This window comes from Anopheles bellator, chromosome 1 (genome assembly GCF_943735745.2).
Source record: "Anopheles bellator chromosome 1, idAnoBellAS_SP24_06.2, whole genome shotgun sequence".
Taxonomy (NCBI): domain Eukaryota; kingdom Metazoa; phylum Arthropoda; class Insecta; order Diptera; family Culicidae; genus Anopheles; species Anopheles bellator.
Genome location: NC_071285.1, coordinates 57,431,053 through 57,457,130, shown reverse-complemented (window position 1 = coordinate 57,457,130; position 26,078 = coordinate 57,431,053). Strand labels below are relative to the sequence as shown.

General features: G+C 52.1%; 2 protein-coding genes across 4 annotated transcripts in view; both read right to left on the bottom strand.

The window, feature by feature from the left end:
* The window catches only part of LOC131208711 (fringe glycosyltransferase), a 77,750-nt gene extending 63,038 nt beyond the window's left edge, over positions 1-14,712 (bottom strand). Inside the window, exons 1-3 of the mRNA XM_058201544.1 lie at positions 14,388-14,712; positions 8,738-8,909; positions 8,469-8,644 (exon numbers count right to left, since the gene is read on the bottom strand). Of these exons, the coding sequence (XP_058057527.1) occupies positions 8,469-8,644; positions 8,738-8,909; positions 14,388-14,576 (537 nt within the window). The 5' untranslated portion in view covers positions 14,577-14,712. The remainder of the gene's footprint in view (positions 1-8,468; positions 8,645-8,737; positions 8,910-14,387) is intronic.
* A 1,970-nt stretch (positions 14,713-16,682) lies between these two features.
* On the bottom strand, positions 16,683-25,686 carry LOC131205854 (GTP cyclohydrolase 1). 3 transcript variants are annotated; one of them, XM_058198130.1, is made up of 6 exons: positions 25,605-25,686; positions 25,201-25,511; positions 19,818-20,027; positions 17,851-18,016; positions 17,670-17,786; positions 16,683-17,602 (listed from the first exon to the last, which is right to left on the bottom strand). In XM_058198130.1, exons 2-6 carry the CDS (start codon positions 25,433-25,435, stop codon positions 17,473-17,475), a joined length of 858 nt encoding a protein of 285 aa, XP_058054113.1. In that variant the 5' UTR covers positions 25,436-25,511; positions 25,605-25,686; the 3' UTR covers positions 16,683-17,472. The 3 variants fall into 3 exon arrangements, with proteins under 3 accessions (XP_058054113.1, XP_058054111.1, XP_058054112.1); XM_058198128.1 differs by lacking the exons at positions 25,201-25,511; positions 25,605-25,686 and adding an exon at positions 21,677-22,466; XM_058198129.1 differs by lacking the exons at positions 25,201-25,511; positions 25,605-25,686 and adding an exon at positions 21,731-22,466.
* Between the last annotated feature and the right edge of the window lie 392 nt (positions 25,687-26,078).

The following is a 26,078-nucleotide window of genomic DNA, read 5'->3' as shown; positions in this document are numbered from 1 at the left end:
GTGCTGACAGCGCCGCGAAGGACGCCTGTATCAACATAATTATAATTTCGTGTGTTTGATTTGTCGAATGTTGTTTTTGTTTGTTTTCGCCGGCGGTGGGTTGCATCCTCCCCGCGGGACGCTCGTGGGCGCTGGGAGGGCTTCCCACGGGATGATCGCCCTCCCAGCGGCCGGTCGAGCATCAAATTGCAGCATCATGCGGCCCACTTAACCCCTGAGCGACGTCGAGTTCTCGAATTCTGTGCCGCGCGTCGCGATTCTTAACCTTCGTTTGACGTTGAGTTGCGGTCAGCCAGCGATGATCTGACCACTTGTGGCGAACTCTGGGCCCCGCCGGGCTTAATCCGATCCGGGATCCTCTTGAGCGGGGACGAAATGCCGGGTGTGTTGACTCACGGAAAAGTCGCTGACTCAATTGCTTCATTAAACTCGTCACTGACGTCCAGCAATCCAGCGTCCACTAGAGATCCTCGAGATCGTCCTGGTTTGACTGTTGGCACAACAGTCCCCCGAGGGCCCCCCCTTGCGCCAGCGCAGGAAGAATGCGGATAGAACAACACAAACATCCACCGTAACGACCCGTAGAGGGCCTAGCATAGGGACGCGCATAGCATGGTGTTGGGTAAACAAAAACATACCGCCAGCGCATTCGGGTTGATAACCGGAGCATCCACTCCACGGAGTCCCGCCGGGAAATGTTTGTTTAAAAAAGCGTTACTTATTTGAATCGCCCTGCCGTGAAAGAACTTTCTCGAGTCTCAAGTGCCACGAGCAACTAATTGATATGGAATTGAAGTTTTTGGCCTTCACGAGGTACAAATTTTGCGAACCGAGTTGGTCGTGATGCAAGTGGCCAGCAGCATTTGCATACAAAGGCTCGACAAAAATGAATTTCAACCGGCTGCAGGGCAGGACCGGTAGCAGTCGTCTGCGATCGTCATTTACTGATCTTTGTCTCGCCATTGTTGCGTTAGCATTACTTTAAAGTTATTCAGTAACATTCTTATATTATTCAAATACGGTGTTATGGGTCTAAAAATAACACCAAACCCGACTTAAAAGCAGACACAACCTTGAAATACAGTAAAAACCTGCCCCGTGGCATCCATTTATGTGACGTGGGTGCGTCGATCGTTTCCGACTGCAAAAAGCACATAAAAAGTCTCCCGGAGCCCGAGTCCCGAACCTCATTGAATTATTGATTTTATCGTCGATCCCCGAGAGGAACAATCTGCTTGATCGTCTGACAAAAGGCGAAAAGATGTAAAGAAGCATGTGGTTTATCATTTGTGTGGACGTCACCTAAGTGATTTTTTGTACCAATAATATTTCTGAGACAGGACTTTGGGAGCCCAACACACACGCGCCGAATATGAGTTTTGTTTCTGGTAACCTTTAATTGATTTCCGGCTCTCGGGTGGCGGTCGACGGAATGGATTAACATTTCTGCTTCGCGCTCACGATCGCGCGATGAAACACCTTGGTGGAATCACCGAAAAACACGACGCAAAAACGTGGCGCTACTTCTTAAGACATTCCTGCGCGTCGTCCCGGGACGACCTTACGCTCTGGTCCGCCGGTCACACGTTAAGATGCGCATCGAATGCGCTTCTCGCATTTTGTAGAAAATCCCTCATTTTACGGCTAGCGAATTTCTGTGCGATGGAAATTAATTAGAAACTGGCCGCGGCCGGCCGAGCGAATATTAATTCGAATCCATTCGAGCCGTGGAATATGCCGTTTCCGTTTCGGTTTTGGGTGTGTCGAAAAGTCGAAAGCTAATTTTTCGTGAAAATAATTATGCTTCTTTGCATAGAAAAGATTCCACATAATCCGTAGCTTAGCGATCGACGGGGAATCGCAGGGGTCACAGATAAAAACCTCTATTTTATAGGGTGCCGCCAAACGGGAAGCACATTCACGATCGCGATCGCGAGCGTGCTCAAAATGTTTTCAAAGCCACACCTAGTCAACCAGAGCTAGGTAGGAAGCACGAAATAGAAGCACCCGGGAGTGAAAGGCGGCTAATGAAGCGTAATTACCCGTTGATCTGATCAGCGTCAGTACCTTTTGGGACGCCCGAAAATCCGAACGGAACCCTACAGCCACTTATGACCCCGGTCCTGTCACGGGTTGGTCGGGTCCCGGGGCTGCTCCAAGTTACGCTCCACAATAAGCCTTACTTGCGCGCGACGCAAGCAGCTTTTGGGTGTGATTATTTCAGGTGATGAATCAATTCTCGCGGATCCGCTGTGGATGGCACACCAATCGGGGCTCCACTTTCTGACGTCTGCCTATTGGCTATTGTCCGGCCGTGTTTAGAAGGTCCGTTGCTTGGAGAACATTTCATCGTTTTTCTGGCTTTCCATTTCACAAAAACTCTCCACACAGAATGGCGCTCGAGAGCTCGCGGAGTTGGGCTCGGCGAGCGAACGGCAATAAAATCGCAATCGATCCTCGCATCTCATGGCGCACGAGAGTGCGCGAGTATCTGCTAGGTTTGATTAGACCCCATCTGCAGACCCTTCGAGGACGGTAGCACCATTGGCCAGGGGTCTTTGAAGATGTTTTATTGCCGTAATTTCCAGCGCCCCGCTCGAAGTGTTGCTCGATGCCCTCACCGGTTGTACGGTGGTTAGCATAAATGAGTCCGCGGGTAGACGCGGACCTACGCTTTATTGGACATTTCCTGTCCCCGGCCAGCCTAGCGAGGAGAATTTTATTACCCACCCTATTGGGAGCTCTAGATTTCCCTGAGGTCCAGCGTGAAGGCCCAATTAGGAGCAGATTTTGGGCTGAATGCAGGGCGACGAAGAAGCGGAATAATAAAACAAAGCTGAGTCGAGCCGAGTGTACCTTCGGAACTCGGCGGTGCGAACCAGATGCTCCAGTTGTAGTTGTGTCAGGCTCTCCATCACAGAGGAACGAATCAGTGCAGCGCCGTCGGGCACACATCGGGCGCCCTAATGCAGCGCCATGTGGTGCACATCAGGGGACCTAAATTATGCTAACGATCGAGGGCGAGTAGAAACAAATGCATAGCAAACTAATCTCTACTATTCTACAGGCCTGCCTGCAGCACATGGGTTTCCCGCGCTGACTGACACATCACATCTCTGCTGGGTCTCCCTGGGTCAGACTACAAATTACCGGGCGCAGAAGGTGGAGCACCGGAAGAACTTGTTTTGAAACACTCCGCCTCGATAATGATAGGCCTTTGCGCTGCGCTGCACTATGCTGTTGCTTCCTGTCCCTTGCAGCAGCTTGCGAACGGACCCACGGACCCGCTCCTGAAGCTAGTTTCGTTTCGATCCAATCCTAACCACAGAAATGAATTGGCGTTTGCCGCGAAGGGTTTGGCCTTATCAATAAGCGGGATAACTGTTGCGTGTCACTCAAAACGCAGCATCGATCGATGAAGACATCAACGATTGTCAGCGACATGATTGATACAACCCGCGCCGGCTTCGCGTTGATCGACATCGATCTTTGGAATCGATTGCAGTCTGCCCGTTACGGGATGACGTAGCGGAACAAATCTGCATACAACCGACCGGGCGAGGTTCGCGAGTCATGCTGCAGTGTGGCGGCAGAGGCCGATCAGGCCGATATTATTGAGCCATCGATACCAATATTAGCGAGCCACACATCGTTCTATTGCATGCAGATTTCCGAGGCCGGCCGGTGTGGCAGCTGCAAAAATCAGCATAAGGCCGTAGGTCTTCATCTCCACAGGCCCGAAGAAAAGACCCGCATCTGTCTGGCAAACGGCTGGTCCTTCGGTTTGACTGGTAACCTAACCTTCTGGCCTGGATGGGGAAGGGATTGACGATTAGTGCGACAAGCATGGTGGCCGTTGGCGAGATTGGTGCGCTTCGGAGCAAAATGCATGCCCGCGCACCGTGGCCAGACCCTAGGGCCAGGTAATGTGTGTACATTTGCAATTTAATGAAGGCATAAAATGCATTTCATTCCTTCCGGAGATTGTCTTCGGCCAGCGGGAAAATGGCCATGGCACACACGAGCACACGAGCTGATGCACTTGTGGCTGTCGCGAAAGGTAAATTGTAGAGCAAAAATGAAATGACCCGTATCTTGGCTTTTCTTGCGTTTGCGTTTTTATCTGCCTCTCTCTGCGGGCTCCGCGCTGGCCACATTCCGCTCGGACACGGACATCTTCGTGTCCGCTTCGCGCGAATAGAAACGGAACGGAACGCATCGCACTGTCGTACCAGGTCCTCCTCTCTAAACCCCATAATCATGCGGCGCAGAACACGAACGGGGCGCAGAAACCGGACCAAAAGATATTCGCCAGTATAAAAACCAAAAATGGCACACACAACACATAAAATGTAAAACAACGGCAGCAACATGTGCCACCAGCAACGGGTTTCGGGCTCGGGCCGTGGCCGTGCTCGCTTGCTGGAAAATCATAGTCCCCGGCCTCCCCGTGCTCCGTGCGCCACACATAACCGAATCGAGAAAAAATAGCATATAATATGCAATGAGAAGGGATTCAAAACTCGGCGGCCCCATTGTCTGGTCCGCCGATGGTCGCCGCTGGCTATTTGCCAGCCCGGGCCACGTTTGGGCGTCTGGTGAGACGCTCGTCCAGGAGCCTTTGTAATCGCTTTGTGCTGCCCCGACACAGACCGAACCGTATCAGAACCGTTCCATCGCCGTTCGCTGGCCATAAAAAAACGCTGCACATTAGAGGCAGTGGCGGAGGGCGAAAAAATGAATTCTACATTTAACTGTTCCGGCCAGCAGCATAAATTGGCGGATCTGACTAGCACATCTAATGCTCTACGGTTCGGTTAATTGCTTTGCATGCTCTCGGGCGAGGATCGCCCGAAACACCTCGTTAGGCCGTTAGCCGATCGGTCCGAACAGGAAGGGATAAACGCACTTTACTCAGCTGCTTCTGCTTGCTTCTTGTAAACAAAATTCCGTTTGTACAAATCTGGCTCCGAAAAATCTGTCTCCCTCATCCGATCATCCCGAAGCTGAACTTCAACCAGCATATTCCGATACATCAACGGGGCTGTCAGCGCTCGCCTAGGGTCCCCGGCGTTAGGGTGTTTGGGTGCTTAAATTGTATCAAGTCACAGCTCTGGTCCCCTCGATTTGTCGTCACCGTCGCTCAATTATCGTCGTCCCCTGGGCGATGATTAACACATTACAAGGGACCTGGTGGAGGGGTCCCGACGGCGTACGGTAGCGACGTACATCCCACAAATCTGTAAGCCACGAAAGGGCGACGCTCAGCGAGCGACCTAATGCGTGTATTTACCTTCACTAATAGCCCCTGGGGGTTTCCCGAGATCGAGCACGTTAGATATCCTGCCTCACCCGGGATCAGGTTCAATGCACTTGGGTCGGGTTTCATAGACCAGGCACCCAACCGGTAGGGTCAAAGGATACGGAGGAGCAGGTAGACGAATGGACGAACGTAATTTTGTAATAAGCATAAATTCATCTTTCATCTTCGCTCGCTTCGCGCTTCGGCGCATTCAGCCACCGACCGTATTACCGATTCGTCTAGGATGCAACTGAAACCGATCGATCCCGTTTCCGATCGGGCGAAGGTCGCGCTCGGGACGAAGAAGAAGCAGGCGAAGAAGGAAAGCCAATTTATTTCTTCACATCGGCGACGAAATTGAAACCAGCTGGAGATCATCGACGGCCCCGATCGATACCCGGTGCCGTGCCCTGGGACACAATGTAACTAATTGATTCAACGGCGGATCCCATCAACGGAACCCCCCGGGGGGTGCTGCTGCCCGATGTAGATGATCGGCCTCTGTTTCTCGTGCCGAGATCCCGACGACGACGATCGAACTAGAAGAAATCGACCCGCCCAACGAACAATTGCTGGCCACCGGGGGCTTTGGTTTTCTTCTGTTGGCAAAATCTTCCTTCGGCTGCCATGCCGGAAAACCCTGGGATAAGATAATCGATCGATCGCCACAGTAAATAGATCGGCGGGGTCGGTGCGAGAAACGTTTTATTTTGTGATCCATCATGCGCCAGGGAGCCACTACCAATTACTCATCGGTGACGCTTCGGGGGCAAGAATGTTGCGACATGCGAAGGCAGACCCAGAACACAGGCCCATCGGTAGATAACCTTGGTGCGATAAGGGCGCAGAGAGAAGGTGGTCAGGAATATGTTTGTTTAGGTTTGCGACACATTGTATCCACTGTCCACGGCACCCGGTCCCGAATACCGGAGCTGTCACAACGGAGCGGTGATTGATCACGCACGGTTAAAGCACGGATTAACGAGAAGCCGCCCGCTCGGAACTGGTTTGCTGGCCCCGCATGTGTAACGGGCACAGGTGGGGTATGTATTACGGATTTATTATTCATAGCCTCCCCGGGGCCCGGTGTATGTTTTGAGGGATTGATTTGATTAGACGTCAACGAAAAGGACGCGCGTGGGGAACCGCCTGACAGCTCGGAACTTGCTCCCGGTCCCCGGTGGTGAGAGGGATCGAAGAGTCTCGATCGCCTCGCGGGAAGGGTCTTTCGCAATTAAAAAGGTAAACCCCAGGTCGAGTGAGTTGTCATCCATTAGGTGCGAGTGACAAGGCCAGATTGAATGTAGAACAAGCTTTTTGGGGTTCGATTAGTCGTCGTTGACTAACGAGAACGGGCTGACTGGTTGACTGGCGAAGAAGTCAAACTACTTCTCAAACTACGTGGCCAGTGACTGTGAGCAACTCTCCTTCTCGTTTCATTCTGGATTCCTCAATATCCTGGACCGGGGTTGCTGCACTTTTCAACCGATCGATCGATTTGAAATAAACAAACAAATCATCGCGCGCCGCGCTTCTTTGTTGCATGGCGGACCTCTTTTGGAAGCAAAACCGGAGCAAAACTTGTGCTTGACAGCTCACTCCGTCGTGGACGCGAAAAAAGCTGCATCCCATGCACATCTTAATTGCAACCGAATGACGGTGCAGCTTCCCTGGGACTACGCCTTCTCCGGCGGCGGCGGCGGAAGGTTTCCGGCACCTCGCACGGGTGCTCCTTTTTGTCCTCGACATGCCCTTTTTCTGCAGTCTACTTTACGCTATCGGCGTCTTAATCGGCACCGCTGATTGGGATGTTTGCCTACGGTCGGTCGGTCGGTCCATCGGCTGCGGTCTATTTATTCCCGAGTCCCGAGCTTTATTTGCTTTCTGGCGACGCAACCGCGCAAGCAGGTTGCGCAAAACTCTAGAACCGCGCAGACGGTGACGGCCAGGAACGATCAACGTTATCGAGCCGATAACGAATCAACATCAATAACGGAGCATAAAAAGCAGCTTCGGTACGCTTAAGTTGCTTCAACGTTGCAGAGGATGAAGATGTGTACTGAATGACTTCCCTTTACGGTCAATACTTTGTTGAAAATAATTTAAATAAAACGGCCTTTCTTTGAGGAACATTTCGCCCAAACAAGTGGCACCTTCTTTGGTTGCCCTTTTAGGTGAAGCTCAGCAAACACTAAGTTCGTGTAATTATTTCAAAAGATTAAAAAAGTTTTAATCCTAGCAACCCTTGGCTCGACTGCCTACTTTTAAATAAATAGAGCGATTTGCCAAAGGGCCCTCGCTCTCTCTCTCTCCCTCTCGGTCTCGGTCTCGGAGTGTCTTAATCTTTTAGGAACAATTATTGAAAGAGGGTCCCGACTATTAATTAACGCAAGCCACAGCCGCCGCCGCCGCCGCCGGGTTGTGAAAGTCAGGCAAGCGTAAAATAAAGTATCTTCTATGTTTGCCATAAAACTTGCCGTCTCTAGGCCCCTTGGTCCCGGGTTTCTTGTTGTGTTCCTGACACTTTTGCAGTGGTGGTTATCATTTTACACTTCGGAATAATAATTACAGGTCCCGCCGGGCAACAATGGGCCGTCGGCCGGCCGCAGAATGCAAACTTGTGCACAGACTTGCATAATATGCTGATACGTGGCCGACGCCGACCAAGAACTTTCTACGGCCGTGGCCACGTGAAGCCGCCTGAAAGAGGGGCTTTGTGACCGTGGCGTGGTGCCGTCGCCGCCGCCACCGCGTGTGGTTTTGTATAGTTTCCGCTTCGTCATGCGGAACAATTGCCGCACTCCCAGAGGTGGGTTTCCACCCTTTTTTTTGTGCCCATTCTGACTGTTGTTCCTTCCCGGAACGGTCGGAATGATTTTTATAAAAACGTGAGCGTTTCGGAAAAATTTGGACCTAAAATGAAAAGCAATCTTACAAAAATACGGTCTTCTCTTGAAGTCACGTGCTCACCGGACTTCGTTTTAATCGATCTGCGGGAATAATAATTAAGTAGATTGACCACAGACGGACAGAAAGGTCGAACCGAAACAACCGCTGTCGTGTGGTGGTTGGTTCGGAAATCGGAGATAATCCGACCAATTCAAGGTTTCTGCGCCAAACGGAGTGGGGGGAGGACAACATGATCGCGTATCGCGTGCGCTCTTACCTGTTCCTTCGCCAGCTGGTACCAGGTCTTGATGATCATCTCGAGCCGCGTGTCGTGATAGCCTTTGGTCGTTTTGACGCTGATCAGCAGATCATCCAGCTCGGTCGTCGGTGGTTTCGGAGTGCCGGTGACGGCCGGCACCCGGTGCAAATCGTACAGAGTCCGTTGATCGTCGGCCGCATAATACCGTGAGTTGGACGGAGTAGCCCCACCTGGTCGTGGCCCGGAACCACTAGGCGGCACAAACTTCGCACTTTGCACCGCTTCGGGACCTCTCCCGTTGACTACACTATTGCTATCGAGCACCAGCACCTTACTATCATCACTCGCGGGCAGCAGTACGGAGTTATCACGCTTGCTTATCACAACACTGGCGTCGGCCGCAGGCCGCAGGGCACTACCGGCTCCGCCGAGGATTAGGGCACCGAATGACTGAATATCCTGGAAGGGAAAAGAAGGAACGATAATGAGTCGATGAACATTCCAAATATGAACAGCTCCAAGATTCAATGACTACTTGATCGATATTTCGGAAACCATCCCCGTATGAAGCTGTCGTGATGGTCGTCGCCATCTTCGATAGAAGCATCTCTGCTCGGGGTTCAGGCCAGCAGGTGCATTAAGTCGTCGTGTCTGGCCCCACCACGGGCTGCATTCCACGACTCAGCCATGCGCACCATGCAAAACCAAATTGTCACGAACTCGAGCGACTCAATAGCGCCTCAACATAACCTTAGCACGATCGGAAACCGGATTACCCCGTTTGGAGTACACACCCCTAGCGGCAGGTGACTTGGCACGATCGCAGAGGACAAAGAAGATCGTCGGTTCGAGAGCGATAACCTTTTGGCACGCACCGATGACCGCTGGATCGGAGGGTAAACATTAGAGCGCGCCGGCACGCGCATAACTCGCTTTACGATGCAATCAGGGTGGGTCCCCTTTGCTTTCTTGGTGCAGTTTCCGGTCCGGAAGAAGCCAACCACGCCGGAACCTCGCGTCATCATCTCGCTCGACACACACACGCATATGCCAGGCCCTCGTCTTATCTTATCCCAGCCTCGTTAATGTTTGCCCTCGACTGCCCGTGCCTGTGGTGGTGGTTCCTTCGTGTTTTGCGGTAGTTGTGTGCCGTTTAAGACGGGCCAGTGTTCGGGCGCCCGCAGAAAAACACTTCTAATAACGCGGCAAGTTCCCACGGTAGTCACGGTCAGGTAAGCTTCTTGCGTTCTGCGTTGAAGCTGAACACCGGGCGCAGAACACTGGCGGAAGGGCAGTAAAAAGTTGAAGAGCCTCTCAAGAGCAACAAACAACGGGCCGGCACTGGGGGCTCCAGTGAGGCCCCCAGCTTTGCACTGATTAAATTCGAATAAATTTCAATTACTTTTCATGGCCACTGCTTTCGCTCTGCTCTACCGACCTACCCGCGACCGGGTCTCTCTCTCTCGCGGGACGAATTCGTGTGTGAAGAAATGATCGTCGAAGACCGATCGCGCTTCCCGAGGTTCGTCGCTTGTTGCCGGTAGAAATCGTTTGTTTTACGATAACGAGGAAATCACCGAGGGTCGCCACGGCCCACCACTCTATTACCATACGCATCACGGGCCTAGGCCGTCCCGCCCTGCATGTTTATATCTTCGTCATGCTTCGTGGCCTGATCTAATTGAAGCGCGTCACCGCCGCGTCTCCGTCCTTTCGGCTGGCTGTGTTTGTTGTTGTCCCCCGTGCGTTGTTCCCATCCTGTGCCGTGTTTGGCCCGAGAATGGCTCATAAAAACATGAAACAAACGAACGTGTTCACGGTGAGGAATTACGCATCTCCTGATGGTGAGTGCACGGGGTCACGCGCGTGTAAAGTGTAATCTTCGCCGGTGTACAAATGATATGAATGTTACATTTTCACCAGAATTTGTTCCGTCCAAGTTTTATGACCAGGCCGAGAGGCCGTGAATGTGAGTCTGTTTTGATCCGGCAAACACCGTCATCCATGTGTTTAATGTGTCGTGCGGAACAGGTTTTATGGCCTCCCCCCGTTGGAAATCGGGATGAGAGCATAATTCGGTGGTAAAACTTCTCAGAAACGCAGCGCAGAGGACAACACGGCCCGAGCTAAGATGAAACAGTCGTGGCTTGCGGTTCAATAAACCCGTGCACCGATAGGAAGCTCAAAGGGCCCGGATCTATACCCTAGTCTTTAGCCGCGATTAGTCGGCCGGCTACGGGGCCCAGCCCAGCCGGGTCTGTCAGCGAGCTTGTTAGATATGATCCTCCTCCCCGCCCGCCGGTCACGTCCGGTCGAGAACGACGGAGAACGGTGTCTAGCCCGAAAAGGCTTCCCGAAGCCAGCTTCCAAGAGGGCGCAAAGTCCGAAACCAGCAGGCAATCTTTAACGCGTGTGCGCACGCGTGTGCGCGTCTCTTTCTGCGGCCCGGGGGAGGCCCCGGGGGCTCGGGCTGTCTTAAAAGCTTCCGCTAATTTTCCAATCAGAATACAAATGATCCACAATCGTGCTGCAGCCGTGCAGGCTTAGAGTCGGCCGCATACTTAAACCCGGGGGCACAGATGGGGCCACACAGAGAAGTGAACTCCATCAAAGGGGGCCCACGGAACCGCGCCCCGAAAGCGGAAAGCCGGGAGAAGCGCGCACGAAAGCGCACGGAGTGATAGATTCGTTTCCAAAATGGTTCGATTCAATCTGCGCCGTCGACGGGGGATTGAACGCAATTAGGCCCCATATTAAGGAGACAGCAAGACGCTGCTTCTTGCCGGCTCGCTGGCGGCCAGTTTTCGGTTTCGTTCACCCCCCCCCCACCCCGCGGATGGTCGGCTGATCGATCGTTCAATCGATCGGGCCGAGAGGAGAGGTACCGGTAAAAAGGCAGGTGGGCTTCCTGCTTAACGTTCGTTCCTGGTTAACGTGGCACAGCGAAAAAAAAAACGGTATCGACGTGGCAGACATCTTGAATACAATATCGTCTTCGGTTGCTAAAAGCTTTGCGACCAAAATAGAGTTGAGGCCCCCCTCCTTCCACCGTCCCGGTCTTCTGAGGACTGCTGAGTCCCGCCGAGTTTGCGTTCGCCAAGCGTCACGCGCGCCAACTTCTGGTAGGCTTTGGGCCTTTCGAGTGTCGTTTGTTTTCCAAGACGACATCATTTTGTGGGTCCATTCGGCCCATTGCGAGGCACACATTGTCTTGCTTGCTTCCATTTTTTGTCCCTGCCCCGCTCGTCCCCAAAGTGCCCCGGGCCGAGTGCCGAAAGCAAATAGCGCGTCCCCGCGCGGTGTATTTGCCTAGCTACGCGGGGTTCTGTTTGCGGAGTTGCGATTGTTTTTGTTTAACTTCGAGCACTCGAGCTGTCCGTTTGCGCCCGGTTCGGTTCCGGTTGGTCGCCTTCTCGAGCCGGGCTTTACTTTTGGAAAGCGCGTTCCTCCCGCTGGCCCAGCGCCAGTATTTTCGGCGGACAGGCGATTGATTAAAGAAACATTGTACGAAAGCGCTATCATTCAACACAGTGCCGCCTCGGCCGCCATTGAATCGAATTTATATGAAAGGAAGCTCCCCGTTCGAAGGGACGGCACACAATGGCGGCATTCTACCACCCACCGTGGGGCGGTGAGAGATAAAGGTGTGACGAATCGGGGGGTTTGATACAATTCCAATGATCCTCGCCACATTTCGATCGCACATAAAAACATAAACCCATCAGCGATCGCGCGATCGCCGGGCGACCACCGGGCGCGAGCACTTCATTATCACAGCATGGACGCTCCCGAAGAGTGCAATTTTTGCCACAGCCCCATATCTCAACATTGTATCGGATGGGGGCCGCGCCTTTCATCGTGCCTTCTGCGCCAAACAGGCAAAAGGTGTGGAAACGATGATGTTTCCAATTCACCCGAAGATGATTAAGTTTGCAGATTAAATCCCGTGGCCGGGGCGCGGAGCCGGGGCCGCAAAAAACAAACTCGCCCCGTGCTGGGGCTTCACCGACCGGCAGTGCCAAATATAAATTAAAATATTATTGATCGGTGGGAATTTTTGGCTAATTTTTTGTCATTATTCTCGTCCGTCAAAAGAGGACCTTGGCCGTTGTCGTGGCCAGCGAAGGATAATCACGAATTTTAAACTGGTACCCTGCTCCGCTGCAACTGCAACGGTCATTATTTTCTTAACAACGATCCCCACAGAGAGAGAGAGAGAGCATCCGAACGGTTTTTGGTGTCGAAAATCGAAAGCGCATCTGCAGGTCCCGCGAACGGGAAAACCTGTTTTCTTTTTCGCCTCATTTTGGTCCGGCCACGGTTCGGGATCAGGCTCTCGGACCGATGACGTTTAATGAGCTACTGGAGCGAGGACGCACCGTGGACGCTGCGTTGCATGGTCCAGTTTTTCGAACCCTGAACGGCCCCTGGTACTGGTTCCCGCTTTGCACTCTCTGTGTGCGTATGTGTGTGCTCCAAGTTCTGGCCCCACAAACCGAGCACCGAAGATGACAGGTGGTCCGGAGAGCAAAAACAGGCCACAAGGATTGCAACAACGGGTGATCTCGTTGCGCACGGAGGCGCAATCCTTCGAGAAAGGAGAAACGCGCGATCGATCGCAAACATGATGCTCGGACGCTGGGACGAACGCAACGGAAAGGGGCTACGTGATAGTCCGGGTCCTGATCCCGGGTCCAACAGGCGCATTGCGCTCTGGGATGATGATGGGTTTTGGGGGTCTTTCGAACGCCACAATTTATCACAATATAATCAACTGGCCGATCCGGTCGGGCCACAGGCAAGACAGGTTGGACCCTTGCACTCACCATAATCACCACACCGGGACGGGCCGGGTCAGGCCGGTGATCGATGCTGATGATCGCGTTACGGCTATCGCGATACGCGCGGACGGTTCGGGCATGGTACACAACACATTAACCCGGAACGAATCACCCGGAGTTAATAAAATCAGAAGGTCGTCTCCGTCTCGGATTAGGGTCTGAGAAGAAGCCCCACCAGCCAAAACACGAAACTAGTTCTTTCCCATACGGGGCGCGCGTGAAATATGCTCTATCGGCGGTTCGGGCATATCATAAAAATCACGTGTGAGTATGGTTCTAAACCTTTCAGCACCGACGCGACCGACGACGGGTCCGGTTTTTTTTCCCCAGTCCGCCGAATACCGCCTCGCGTCTGCGCGGGAAGCAAGTGGAGAAACGGAGGCGATCTCACGATCTCGCCCTCTCCGGGCGGCAGGTGTTTGATATCTTCGTTTTGCGTCGTCGTCGTCGTCGGGAAGGATGGATCTTCCGAGCAGTTCGTTGCAAATAAAGCCACTCAATACTCTTGGACAAAATCGATCGACAACGGAAAAGTGTTATCTCGAGAACAGGAACCGCACCCTTTCGGATCGGTGGTGCGGAAAGGGTTTTCTCGAGATAAGCCGAGTTGAGGTCGCCACTCATTTTGGTCTCCATTTAACACCGACCTGAACTTGATTTAATCTTTCGATAACTCAAGAAACGTTTCCCGTATTGCCCTTATTTGACATTTAACCGTCCAGTCCAGCATCCGGTTCGCTGTGGTTCGCAAAACGTGCGTCCCTCGCGCGTCTCTGTGGGTTTAGGCCGAATGCTAAATCGCGCTCCCAGATCGGTCCGATATCGAGATGACTGAAAAAATTACCATTTCTGTCGAGTTGGTTGGTTCGCCTGAGAAGATAACGCACGGCCTCGGCCTGGTGGCCTGGGTTTGAAGAGATCCCCGGCATCCTGGTCTTCTATCGGAAAGGTTTTTTCCCACCAAAAAGGGAGATCGGATCGACAACGACGACGACGGATCGGAAAATTAATGGGTGCAGATGTGTCAAATGGCTTATCAGTTGGTTTAGTTTCCAATATATTTCCCATCGCTCGGTGGCTCGGATCGGGCACTCACCTGCAGATTGCCGGCGCTTTCGGCGAGCTCCGGGTCGGATTGGTCCTGGCCGCCGTAGCCGTAGACGTTCTGGTACAGGACCAGCGTCATGTAGATGAGGAAAAGTCCCGCGGCCATCGTTTGCAGTGCGCGCTTGTACCGGTACGTGGCCGTGTAGACGAGGCTCATTTTCTTCCGAAAGCACCGCATAGAAGCCCACTCTATCTGCCCGTCCTCCGGTGGGACAGTGTGGGCATTTTGGGGTCCAACTTTTGCGGCTCCAAGCTTGCTCACGTGCGGCTCCAGGACGAATGCTTTGATTGACCAACGCACACCAATCGCTCTTTCTCTCTCTCTCTCTCTCTGTCACTCTGTGACGTACGCAACTCGAACTTTATCAATCACTTCATCACTAGGGCTGCTCGATCACACAGCCCGCTTCGATTCTCGCCACGTCTGCGTTTCTATTTTCAAATTTATTCCGCTTTATCTCTTCGTCATTAGGAAGCGTCGGCACTGAGCGGGACACACTCCATTGAGGCACACCAACTTTCGATCAGTTCTTTCTCAAGAACACAAGCCACACGAACAAGTTTTACACTTTGTGCATTAATCCACGGAAAGGCACATACTTTCTGCACAATTTCACCACAAACTCGAAGAACGTCAAGCGAACGATACGCAACCGAAAGGGCGCTCCGCGCGCACGATCCAACGCCGAAGAAGTCAAAACACAAACTAAATCGGCGCGAGCTGAACGCAAACACAAGAACCCTATCGCAGCGGAGCGAGTGAGACAACAGGTCCTTCGGCTTCGCGCGTTGCGCATTATCAGCGGGTTGAGTCGCGGGCCACGCACACAAACACACCGATCGACGATGGTTGAGTCGCGATCGCGAGCCAAAGTGGTTTTAAATTCAGAGCAAGTGATCTACGCGAGGAGAAGGATTCAAAACAGAGAGACCGCGGGTGCCACAAACACACACGCGCACACTCAACCGCGCTTCGGGTGAGCTTCGTGAGTTGATCGCCGTTTGCGGTGGTGTTGGTGGCAATCTCGCACCAATTGATCGCGTGCGGGACCGAACCCTTTACGTATTTATGCTGCGAGTTTATGCTGAGGGGCATTTTCTTTACACCTATTGCACACAACAGGAGGGAAGCTTTTCGAGAAGGGATCACCTATTGCAGAACCTTTTCTTTTTAAATGGTAAACAAATCGGTGTTTCGTTAAGACATAGTCTTTATCGAATCCAATTTGATGCTCAAATTACTCTTTCTGCAACACAAACACCAACCATTGAACCCAGAAATCAAAAACATGTCTAAAAGTTATGTCCAGGTTCAAGTCCCATGAGCATAAAAATGAAATTAAATTTAACATGATTTATCTGGTTGCTGTAGCTGCAACCAGTCCGGTTCGAAACTGTCGCCCGCCAGGCACCGCCGTCCATTTACAATCGGCCGGCCTGCATTAGAGCCGTCGCGCGGAGTATGGCGAAAATCCAGCACGTGCTCCATGCAAAAGCTGGTTCTGTTTGCCTCCGGGCCACGACGGCATGCTCTGGTGATTGGAATCGCGCGCCTTCGTGCGCGGTGCCCACCGCGCGTTGGTTCGCGCGGATCAACGAGTGGCCAAAGATCGACTTTTAATCCGATATCCGCTCACGGGCGACAGAGAACCTTGGAACAGTCCGTCGCATAACGTGGTGTTTGGCAAGGAGCGTGCTCCGACAGTGCTTTGGTCGGCCCTCGGGCGAGACAGGATTCTTTGATTGGGGTGATGGCCGCGATAGTCCGCGCGTTTGGACGATCGTAAGAGAATATTTGCTTTCACGGGTAACATTGGAAGGGGTCTAGAAAAACATTTTTTTTAAAGCGTTGTAGGAGTCTCAGTATACAAAAAAAAAAGACAATTGTGACAAAATACCATATTGAACTGAATAATTTGAATTTCGGGAGATGAGGTAGTTATACGCCGTAAAGTATGCAATCGGATCATCATCACTTAGCCAGTATAACAGATTTTGAATGATTGGGAGCCGTTACATACAAACAAAAACGGATTCTAACTTTACTCAAACAAAATTAATAACTAAAAGCATAACATGGAAATAGAAAAAGGTTTGTTTGCTGATTCACATTTATTTTGCAATATGTATATTCATAAATATAGATGTTCAATAGCATAACAACTCGCATTGATTGCTTATCATCAACCGTTTCATTCAGCAACATGATGTTCCTTCCTCGAGGAAGGTTCGTTGATTGTTCTCTCTAGGGTGTTCTTTAGAAAAAATAGGATTGCTCGGCTCCTCCTATTGATAATATAAATTTATTGTTACCGTCGTGTCGCATTTGCGTGGTTCCACATCATTAACAAACAACAGTATAGAGTTTTCTCACGTTAAGAATATATAGTTCATCGCCCGGCGGAGTTAAAACTATGCTCGTGCATCTGTAAATGGCTCAACAATGCGTTGCTTTTGGACCCTTTCGCGTGGCAAATACCTCACTTCCAAACAATATAACACGTTTTCAAATAGACACTCATTTGCTTATCGTTAGACGCAGACTTTGTAACAAGTGCAGTACGTGATTTGTAAACATTCATAGTGTAGATTATTGTATTGGTTCGCACCACAGGCAGCCCGATTGGGCCGATCCTGTTCGATGATTAACGGATCGAGAGTTAAAGAATAAAACTAGTCGCCCGAATCGGGGAACACCACGAATCAACGGGCGAGCCAACGCTTCCGAAAAACTCTCACTCGGTTGAAAAAATATTCTAAAAATTTTACTTGGCAGCTAAACTCGAGTATATCCGTTTGTAAAGTACGTTCGGTACGGTGTTGGCCCGTGAGCCGTTTCCCTAAACAAGTTCCCTAAATTAGGTTTCGCACGAAGGGTGGGTCGCCTGGAAGCTGTGCTTCATTCGACCCACCGCTTGTGCGCGCTTTCGTTTCTTATCGTTTCGAATGCACTGTAATACTCCTTCCTAATGTGGAACATCGTTCTCCACCGTTTGATGTTCGTGCACGATCGGTGACGATCGACCTGACGCTGCCGCTGTCGATGTGCGAGAACGATGGTGGACGCATCGGGCTCACTTGTTGTTACACAGCGTCAGGAACTCTTCGCGCGTCTTCGGATCATCCCGGAAGACGCCCAGCATGGTCGAGGTGACCGTTTTGCTGTTGATCTTCTGCACGCCGCGCATCACCATGCACATGTGCCTGTAGAGGACGGATGAGTTGGCGTTATTGGCACCATCTGAGCCGATCTCGTTTGAAGCGTACTTACACTCCTTCGATGATGACCGCAACGCCAGCCGGCTGGACGGCCTGAGTAACGGCCACGGCAATCTGCTTGGTCAATCGTTCCTGAACCTGCAGCCGACGTGAGAAAATCTCGACAATCCTAAAACGTAACGTAATGGTCGGTTATTATCACGCCCGTGGGTTTCGGCGGCGACATTGATTACCTGGCCAGTTTGCTCAACCCGAGGATTTTCTTGCAGGGCAAGTACCCAATCGACACCTTACCGTAGAACGGCACCAGATGATGTTCGCACATGGAGAACATTTCGATGTCCTTCACCACGACCATCTCGTCGTGGTCCTCGTCGAATACGGCACCGTTCAGAGCCTCTGGAAGAGCACAGAAGAGCAAAGCAACGGGTTCGATTCCACTTCACATATCGCCATTGGCAGGAATAAGGATGAATGATACGGAGCGGGAAATTAAAGTGGAGCCACGTGAGGACGTGCCCTTAACGCCCAACAGCGCACGGATGGGCGAGTTTTCCGATTCCGCAATCCGGCGCCGGGCAGAGAAAACGAATGGATGCGAAACTCAATGGTTGGGAAAGTAATGCCTTTTGTGAATAGCGGAGGCACTCAAGCGATTGTGCGTGGGTCGGAGTCCGTCCCATCACTCATGCCCGCCCGCCCGGCACGGTAGAGGTCGATAAAAAGGTGCCGTGAAATGTGTAACAAGTTTTCGCTTTTCCGCTTCCGTCCGAGGGCGAACGAATCAGCCAGTTGGGCACGTCTGTGTGCTCGCGAGAAGAGATCCCGAAATAGAACGGAAAAGGCAGCACTTGAGCGGGAGGAGTCCTTACCCAGTCTTGAAACGCTTTTCGGATTGTTGGTGATTGTTGCGCTTTCGATTCCGCTTTCCCGTTTTTGCTCCTTTAATCTATCCCTTAAACCGGTTGCTCTCCCTTCAACAATGGCGCATCTTAAGGACCGTTTCTCTTTCGCTTCTCGCTTCTCCAATTTGTTGTACAATTTTCCAAAGACTCTTGACATCTTAACTTAACTCAATTAGCCGGCGGTTTTGCGAAACCATGTCTCCGTGCAGAATGCAATCTCTAACACGCTCGTTGCTAAAATCGTGGCCCCTTCGGCTAGTGTTTTACGGGACAAAACCCGGAAACTCAGGACACAACTGCACCGAACAATGAATGGCATGGCGTACCCCCCAGGGGGCGATGCGCAGCTGGCAAAGTACCAGGACCCCCGACAGGAACTCGGCGAACAAAAACGACCGGAAGCAAAAGTGCAGATTTAATTTCATTTGTACTTGACACTTGGCTTGAAGCAAGTGCAGTATCAAAAGGCACGGGAGAGTTAGCAACGTAAATAGACGGTAAAGGGAAGAGCTGGGTAGCAAAATGGCGTGCTGTGGACCAGTTTGGCGGCGAGACTGGCGAGCTTAAGTGAATAATAAATATGAAATGTTTAGGTGTCTTTTCAAGCCGCAGACCGTTACAGCGGAGTGCTGGAAGTTTTGGAACCATTCTGTGACTCCAAACGGCTCGCTGGAAGCCAGATGGTTGTGACTTTTACTTTGGAGATGGCCGCCCGTTTAGGGGCAATCTACGTGGTCCTGGCACTTGGGTAATTAATGCTTCCCTTGAATAGACCCGCACAAGTGTGTCAAACATCAAACGGTTGAATGAAGTGCTTTTGCGGAATCCATATCTGGAAGAGGTAGTTCCATCGAAAGGGAAGGAACTTCGAGCAGGAAGAGATTATTGACTCAAACGTCAGAAGAGCTGGCCGTCGGCCTTCTGCAGATTCTGCTCTCCGTCTGGTGGTCCGTTGTTTGCCAAGCACACGACCGTTGGAGTATTGTTTTAGAGACTTCATTTCAGACCGCTTGAGAACACGACACCGGGACATGCAACACGTTAAGGGCTAAAGTGACCAAGCAGTGCCAAGAATGTGACAGCATAAGCAGCAGCCCGGCACCCGGTTCCGTCGTTTGATCTCTATTTACGTAAGGAATGGGAAACGGGCAAACCCTTGGCCCGATTGAAGCTTCACCAGAGGCAACTTCGCTTTAAAGTTCATTAGGCTCCCTTAACGGCAGAGCGTGGCAGAGTGACGGAGTTGTGGTTTTTGGTTATAAATTGAATTCGGAACCCATTCGGAGCACCAGTACCTTCCAAGCTCTGATCGTAGCCCTTGGTGAAGAAGAGCATCGCTTTGGCCGCACGCTCCGGAGTCTTGAGCAGCCCCTGACGCTCCGGATCTTCACCGAGGCTGGACAGTAGCATCCGGTAGGACTTTGACATCAGCGGCAGCAGGTCCTCCCGTGTTGACGGCTTGTGGTCCAGCTCCAGGTCGTGATGGAAGGTACATTTCTCGTGCCCTGTAGGGAAACAAAAGTGACGTAAAATTAGATAATGCCAGCAAGTAATCGAAACACCGAGCGCATGCCGAGAACTGAAGAAACCGTCCCTCGCCTAGCAACTTACGAATAGCAGTGCAATCACGTCTACGACAAATTTACTGTAATCTGTTCCCACCGGGGGAAGCCCGGAACTGTATGCTGTGTTCCGTTCGTAACTGGTTTACATGATGCATTATTCATCATCGTTCCGCGGGTTGGGGACAAAGGGGACAACAGTCGTTGACAACAGCTCCACCGTTTGCGTTCGGATCACTGGAGAAACACACTGGCCCCGACAGGGAAATTCCCGGCGCAAGCCGTCAGGTGAACTGAAAATCCCCCAACCCGAATCCCAAAGGATCGATTGCAGCGTCGACTCCACCTGGCCCGAAACGTCGGGTGGCCGGGCAAAGTGGGACGAATTAATATTTGCATTTTATGCATATTTTACGGCTCAACACCGAGCGAGCGGCGCGAGGAATGTCGACAACAGCTGGTTCAATGTTACACATCGGTTACATTATCATAATCGTCGCGCAAACAGGTGTCATACGGTACGCTGAGAACTACCGTGTGCGGTGCAATCAGTTCATTAAGTTTGACAAACTACCCCAGCCGGCCGGCTGTCCCAGGACGAGTGGGGCCGGTGTATGGACAGGACTTTAACACAGTTCCGTTGATGCCTTTTACTTTTGTTCGTGCCCGATTATAGATTGCCCTCGGGTTCGATTTGCAAACGGATTCTGCTATCAACGTGTGTTTCGAGTTAGAAGTGTTGACCAATTCGTCGGAGGTTAGACAACATAAATACAGCCGATGGCAAACAATCCTTATCACGGACTATGTGGACTTTTTTCGAATTCATTCATGCAATCCTGTTACCATGTGACGACATTCACTTTGAGGCAGCTTATCAAGGGTCTAAGTGATGAAAATAAAGACATTAACACGTCACGAAAGGCGAGATTGTCCCGTTGCTCCTGCGGCTTGTTGACCGCTGCAGCGTGACTTGTTATTTCACTTTTTTTTTGGTAAATCATCGTGATCTCGAATACAAAGCCTTTGCTTGAACTTTCTCATTAAAATGATTTCTTAGGGGCAGTCACAACTGGATACACTTTTCGGGCGGACTGTGAACATTGAAGTAAACAAACAAAACCAGAAGACCGTAAGACCTTCAAACCTGCTTCCTGATTCCTTTCTATTGTGGCCTTCGAAGCGAACCAATCGAAAGCAACCCGTCGCCGCCTTCTTGTGATTGATGCATTAATTTGTTCAATTTGACAGACGGCTCGTTTGTTTGGGAGACTTCATTTGTCAAAATGAAATGAGGTTGGGAAGATTAACACCGTTGCGCACGAGAAGTTGCACAAACATGCATCGCAAAGCTAATGAAGCTAAAATAAAAATAAAATAAAACATTTGATAACAACATCACACCTAAATAGCAAACACACGCCAAAAAAGAATTGAACGCAGAAACACAGAAGCCATAGGTCAGCCATTGCAACGATAGCCTTCGGGCGCGGCGTCGTTATAGCAACCGACCAAAATAAAGTGATAACCGGTGGCCTCTTCAGCCAAGCCAAGGCCGGAGCCTGCGTGGCCACCGCTGCTGGCCACATTACCTGGAGTCATGGTTGCGCGCGGTGTGTTAGTGCTGGTGTTGGCGTTTGTCTCACCTGACAAACTGGTCGTACGGATCGGTGTCGGACGGGCCCGGTTCAGGCCGCCGATCGCAATGGCATTGCCCGCACTGTTGCTGCTGACGCTCATGCTGCGCTCACCGTGCGGCGGGGCTCCGTTTTCCCCATTGCCATTGGCCGCCCCGTTATTGTTGTTCGCCGATTCCGACTCCTCGGGCTCGGCGTGATTTTCCGGAGTGCCAACCGCTGCTTCCGCCGGCGGTTCGCACTGGCGGATGCTGCTCGAGCGGCGACGGTTCGCGAACGGTCCGTAGCCGTTGTTGAGACTTCCGGTCGACCCGTTCCCATTGGCGGCCCCGAAGCTGATCGAGTTCGAGCGGGTCGGGAAGTTCGTATCGTCAATCTCCTGGTTCAGTTCGTCCGCGTCGTCGGAAATCTCGAACTTGCTGCTCATGACGGCGGCGGCGGCGGTGGCGGCTAGCGACGAAGATCAATTCCGACGGTGGTTTACAGCAGGACGCACACAGCAGCACCGGCCGCACAGCTCACCGAGCCACCTGCGAAAGCTCAACGCACTCACGCTGTTCGACTGCTGATCCCGTCCCGTCGTCCGGTAGGACATTCAACGACGCTACTCGCTAGGCAACGATTATCACGGAACACGGAACAGAATTACGGAGGAGTTAACCAAAGGACTCGAAAAGCCAAACACACCACCGAAAAGTCCGACCTGGACGGACGCGCACGGAACAGAAACACGACCCGAATGTGACCGACGTCGAAAGGCGACTAGCGAGGCCTCGACTCACAGCCGAAGCAACAGGCTCTCGCCGCCGTCGTCGGCGTCGGATCGGATCCGTTGCCTGTGGCAGCGGCGGCGGGTTACGGGCCGAGTGCCGATGGCGACGATAATGATGCGTGAAGCGTGAGCTTCAAGTGTACGGTGGGCCGCGATGACAAATGATGGCGCGAAAGGAACAGACAACACAGCAAGGACCCCGAAGCGGGCCAACCGGACCGTGGAGCCCGCAGTTCACTGAATGAGCGAATTAGTGCTCTTGAGGGATTCTAGAAAGGAGCTCCCCACACAGCGCGTGAGAATGTGCGAACTCTACGGCGGCCGCAGCATTTTAGTCATTTTAGAAACTGAAGCCCACCTTCACGAGCCTTGACATTCTTGGCGCCAGCCGCCCCCGGGTAGTGGACTCGAAAACAGCAGAATCATTCAGCAACCTGTTGATCGGCCAGGGGCGTTCTCTGCGGCGGACTGGCAACAGCTTTACCAGCATCCAAGCATCAACTTTAATGGGCGAGTGCCGGTGCGGTACTAAGGCAGCGCCTCATCACTGTTGTGCCTTGTAGAATCTCGCCGCAAATCAAATTGTTACGGCCAGGCCAGCAAACCACCTGTTGCGTGTTCGATGCGCGCCGAGGGCGCATTTAAACGGTGACAATTAAGAGAAGGATGGCAGCGGAAGGTGACGACTGTGGCTGTGACTAGCGAAGTTGTAACCGGCTTCTGGAGGTCAAATCTGATGACAAACACCTGCCGCAGGGGCCGCGGAGGAGACACGCTCCGGTGGCCGGGTATAGAAGTCACTGTATTTGTGCAGCGGCTGAGCGCGGTGCAGGATTAACTACTGTCATTATAAAATGGCCACCAGTCGGGTCGGTTACCCATTTTTTTAATCGTTTCTCCCGCGAACTGGACCGCGAGGGAACGGGCGCCCCGGGTGGGGCGGTGGGATGGTCAGAGGTGTACCGAACGAACGACGACGTGCGGTGCGGTTTGAAAGTGAAGTGGACAGTTTTTTTTGCTGTTGAAAACCGGTGAATTCAAGGCTCTTTCGCTAAGCTGCGTCGGACGGCGCTACTTGCCTTCGGATTTGAGCGGAGGCTATAACTATTGTATTAGGGGTGGTGCTGCTTCCATTAATTTATGGCACCCATTTTGGGATGGAAATAGTCCACACGCATTGGCAAGGTAGAAAATCGGTGCAATAAAACACAGAGCTAATTTTTATCACTAATCACAGCGGTCCAAAGCAACTTGCTACTGAATGCCACTGACATTCCGGCGTCAGATTCGTGATTATGCTGGTCACAGTCAACTCAAGTTCTCTGACCCTTTTTCCAAAAAAAAACCCGCAATCGATATCCTTCACAGAGGAAGCGAGAGAGAGAGAGCGAGAGAGAAAGAGAGCCCACCCAGCACATAAATCCCCTTGAGATAAGAATCCATTTTCCTACTTTCCTCGCACACGCCCTCAGTCCCGTGGCCGCTCGGAATGGAGCTCGTGAATCATGGGCTAATCTTCCGTGAGCCACGCTGACATGACGTTCGTAAAATCCCCGTACGGGTCAGGGCTTGGTGTTGGGGTTTCGAACAATGATATCTGCGAATTTTACCTAACCCTGCAGCGCCGTGTTAACGCCAGTGTCGGAAATTGTAAAACCCCGTGTAATGGCCGTGAAACACCGCTAGCGTTTTACATCGCAGACAGAGAACCGTCATTGATGAGCCTTTGTGTGCAGGGACGATGGCCACTTCAACAGCGTTGGCATCCGGGGCACGAGCGCACACTACCGCAATCCCTTGAACAAACATTATTGGGGTTCCTGTGTGTTGTTGACTCCTCTCTTGGTTCTTGGAATGTGTTTCCGTGAGAAGATTCTTCGTGAGTTTCTCTTCCTATCTCTCTCTCTGTCTGTTTCTCTGGTGTCACCAACTCTCTCCAGAGTTCAACAATGCGGTGATAAGCGCTGGAAGGATGTTCCGTAACCATGGCAACGGCAAACGGAGCATGTTGCCATCCCTATTTGGAGTTCATAAAATTGCCTTCGTCAGTGGCTGCTGTGATTATTGATTTTGTTGCCCAACAGGGTTGATGCGCTGGTTGCGAACCGACGGGGATTTTGTCGTTCCCCCCGCATGACACATTGTAAAACAGAAAAGACCCAGCTCGGCTCATGAATCATTAATCACACCTCGAGAACGATGGCTTAAGGTGAAAATTGTTCCACTTCGCACCGGGCCAGCTGGGAAACTAGAATCAACCTAGGCCCAGTCGGTGTCGGCACGCAAGCGTCATCCGAAACCAGGCCAAGGTCAAGACGCTCGCAGACTTCCGGCAGGCCTGCTCGTGCGGAACAAGTTTCTCGACGCGCGAGTACTTTTGGTCTTGATGCGACCAGGCCAGGCGGTCGTCATCGTGTGACGTTGACGCTGCACCGGTCCGGCTCCACGCACACGACAGTTGCAGTTGTGGCCTTTCATTGTGGGCTCTTCCTGTGCAGGGCGCGTTGGGGCGCCCTCGGAACCCAGCACGAGCAACCTTTCGCTACGGATTTATCATATTTTAATAATTCATTCCCATCAACACACATGAGGCTGCCAGGATTCCAGTGCCGTTCCAGTGCACCGTGATCGGTGATCTTACGGACGTAATGACATTGACAATTACACAACAATGCACTTGGCGCAGCTGATCGCTTGATAAGCTTACCTTGATTGTTGTTAGTGTCACTGGCGTTCTCGGCCATACCGCAGCCACATTTAAAGGGTTGGTTTTTGGAGGCACTACACCCATTGGCGGCGACCAGGGATGTGTTTGCACTGGCTCCATTGCCATTGCCGTATCCGTTGACTCCGTTCGTAACGGGGCCATCTGTCGAATCTCCATTCGTTACTCCATTTCCGTTGGACAAGTGTAGACCTCCGTTGGCGGGAACTTCCTTCATGATAATGGCTACTGACTTGCCTATGCCCTTCCCGGCGCACAAATACTGATACGGTTACGGTTGGTTCTCAGCCGAACTAGGGTTTACGAGAGAAGGGACAATCACACTCGGGGCTCAGAATCCGAGCGCACTGATGTGGCGCCGCGCAGGAGTTTAGAAAGGATCTTACGTTCACGGTGTGGCTGTGTTGGCGCGAACACCTGAGGCACCGATCGAGCGCGGGAACTACGAGCGAACTGATCGCGGCGGCGCACGGGTTGGAACTGAGCATCGGCGGCTCAGAATGCCGCTCATCGGCGTCGCCGCCGTCTCAGTCTCGCTCTCCCCACTCCCACTAGCGCCCCTTCCGGTGCCTACCGGATCCGGTGCGATCAGGTGTTCGAGCACCGCACCGATTTCGCGCACCGGACCGCCGTGTCTCTCGTTGCTCCCATTGTTTGCGCATCCTTCTTCGCGCACGCCAAAGGGTCAGCTGGGCGCCCCACAAGTCTAGACTCTAGAGCGATCAGCGATCGCGGCGCGCTGATAACCCACCACATGGTAACCCGCCGCTCGGTGAGACAAAATTGTCCCTTCTAGACATGCACGACACTGGAGATGCTGACATGGTCGCTAATTATTGCTTCAGGTGCTGTACTGCGAA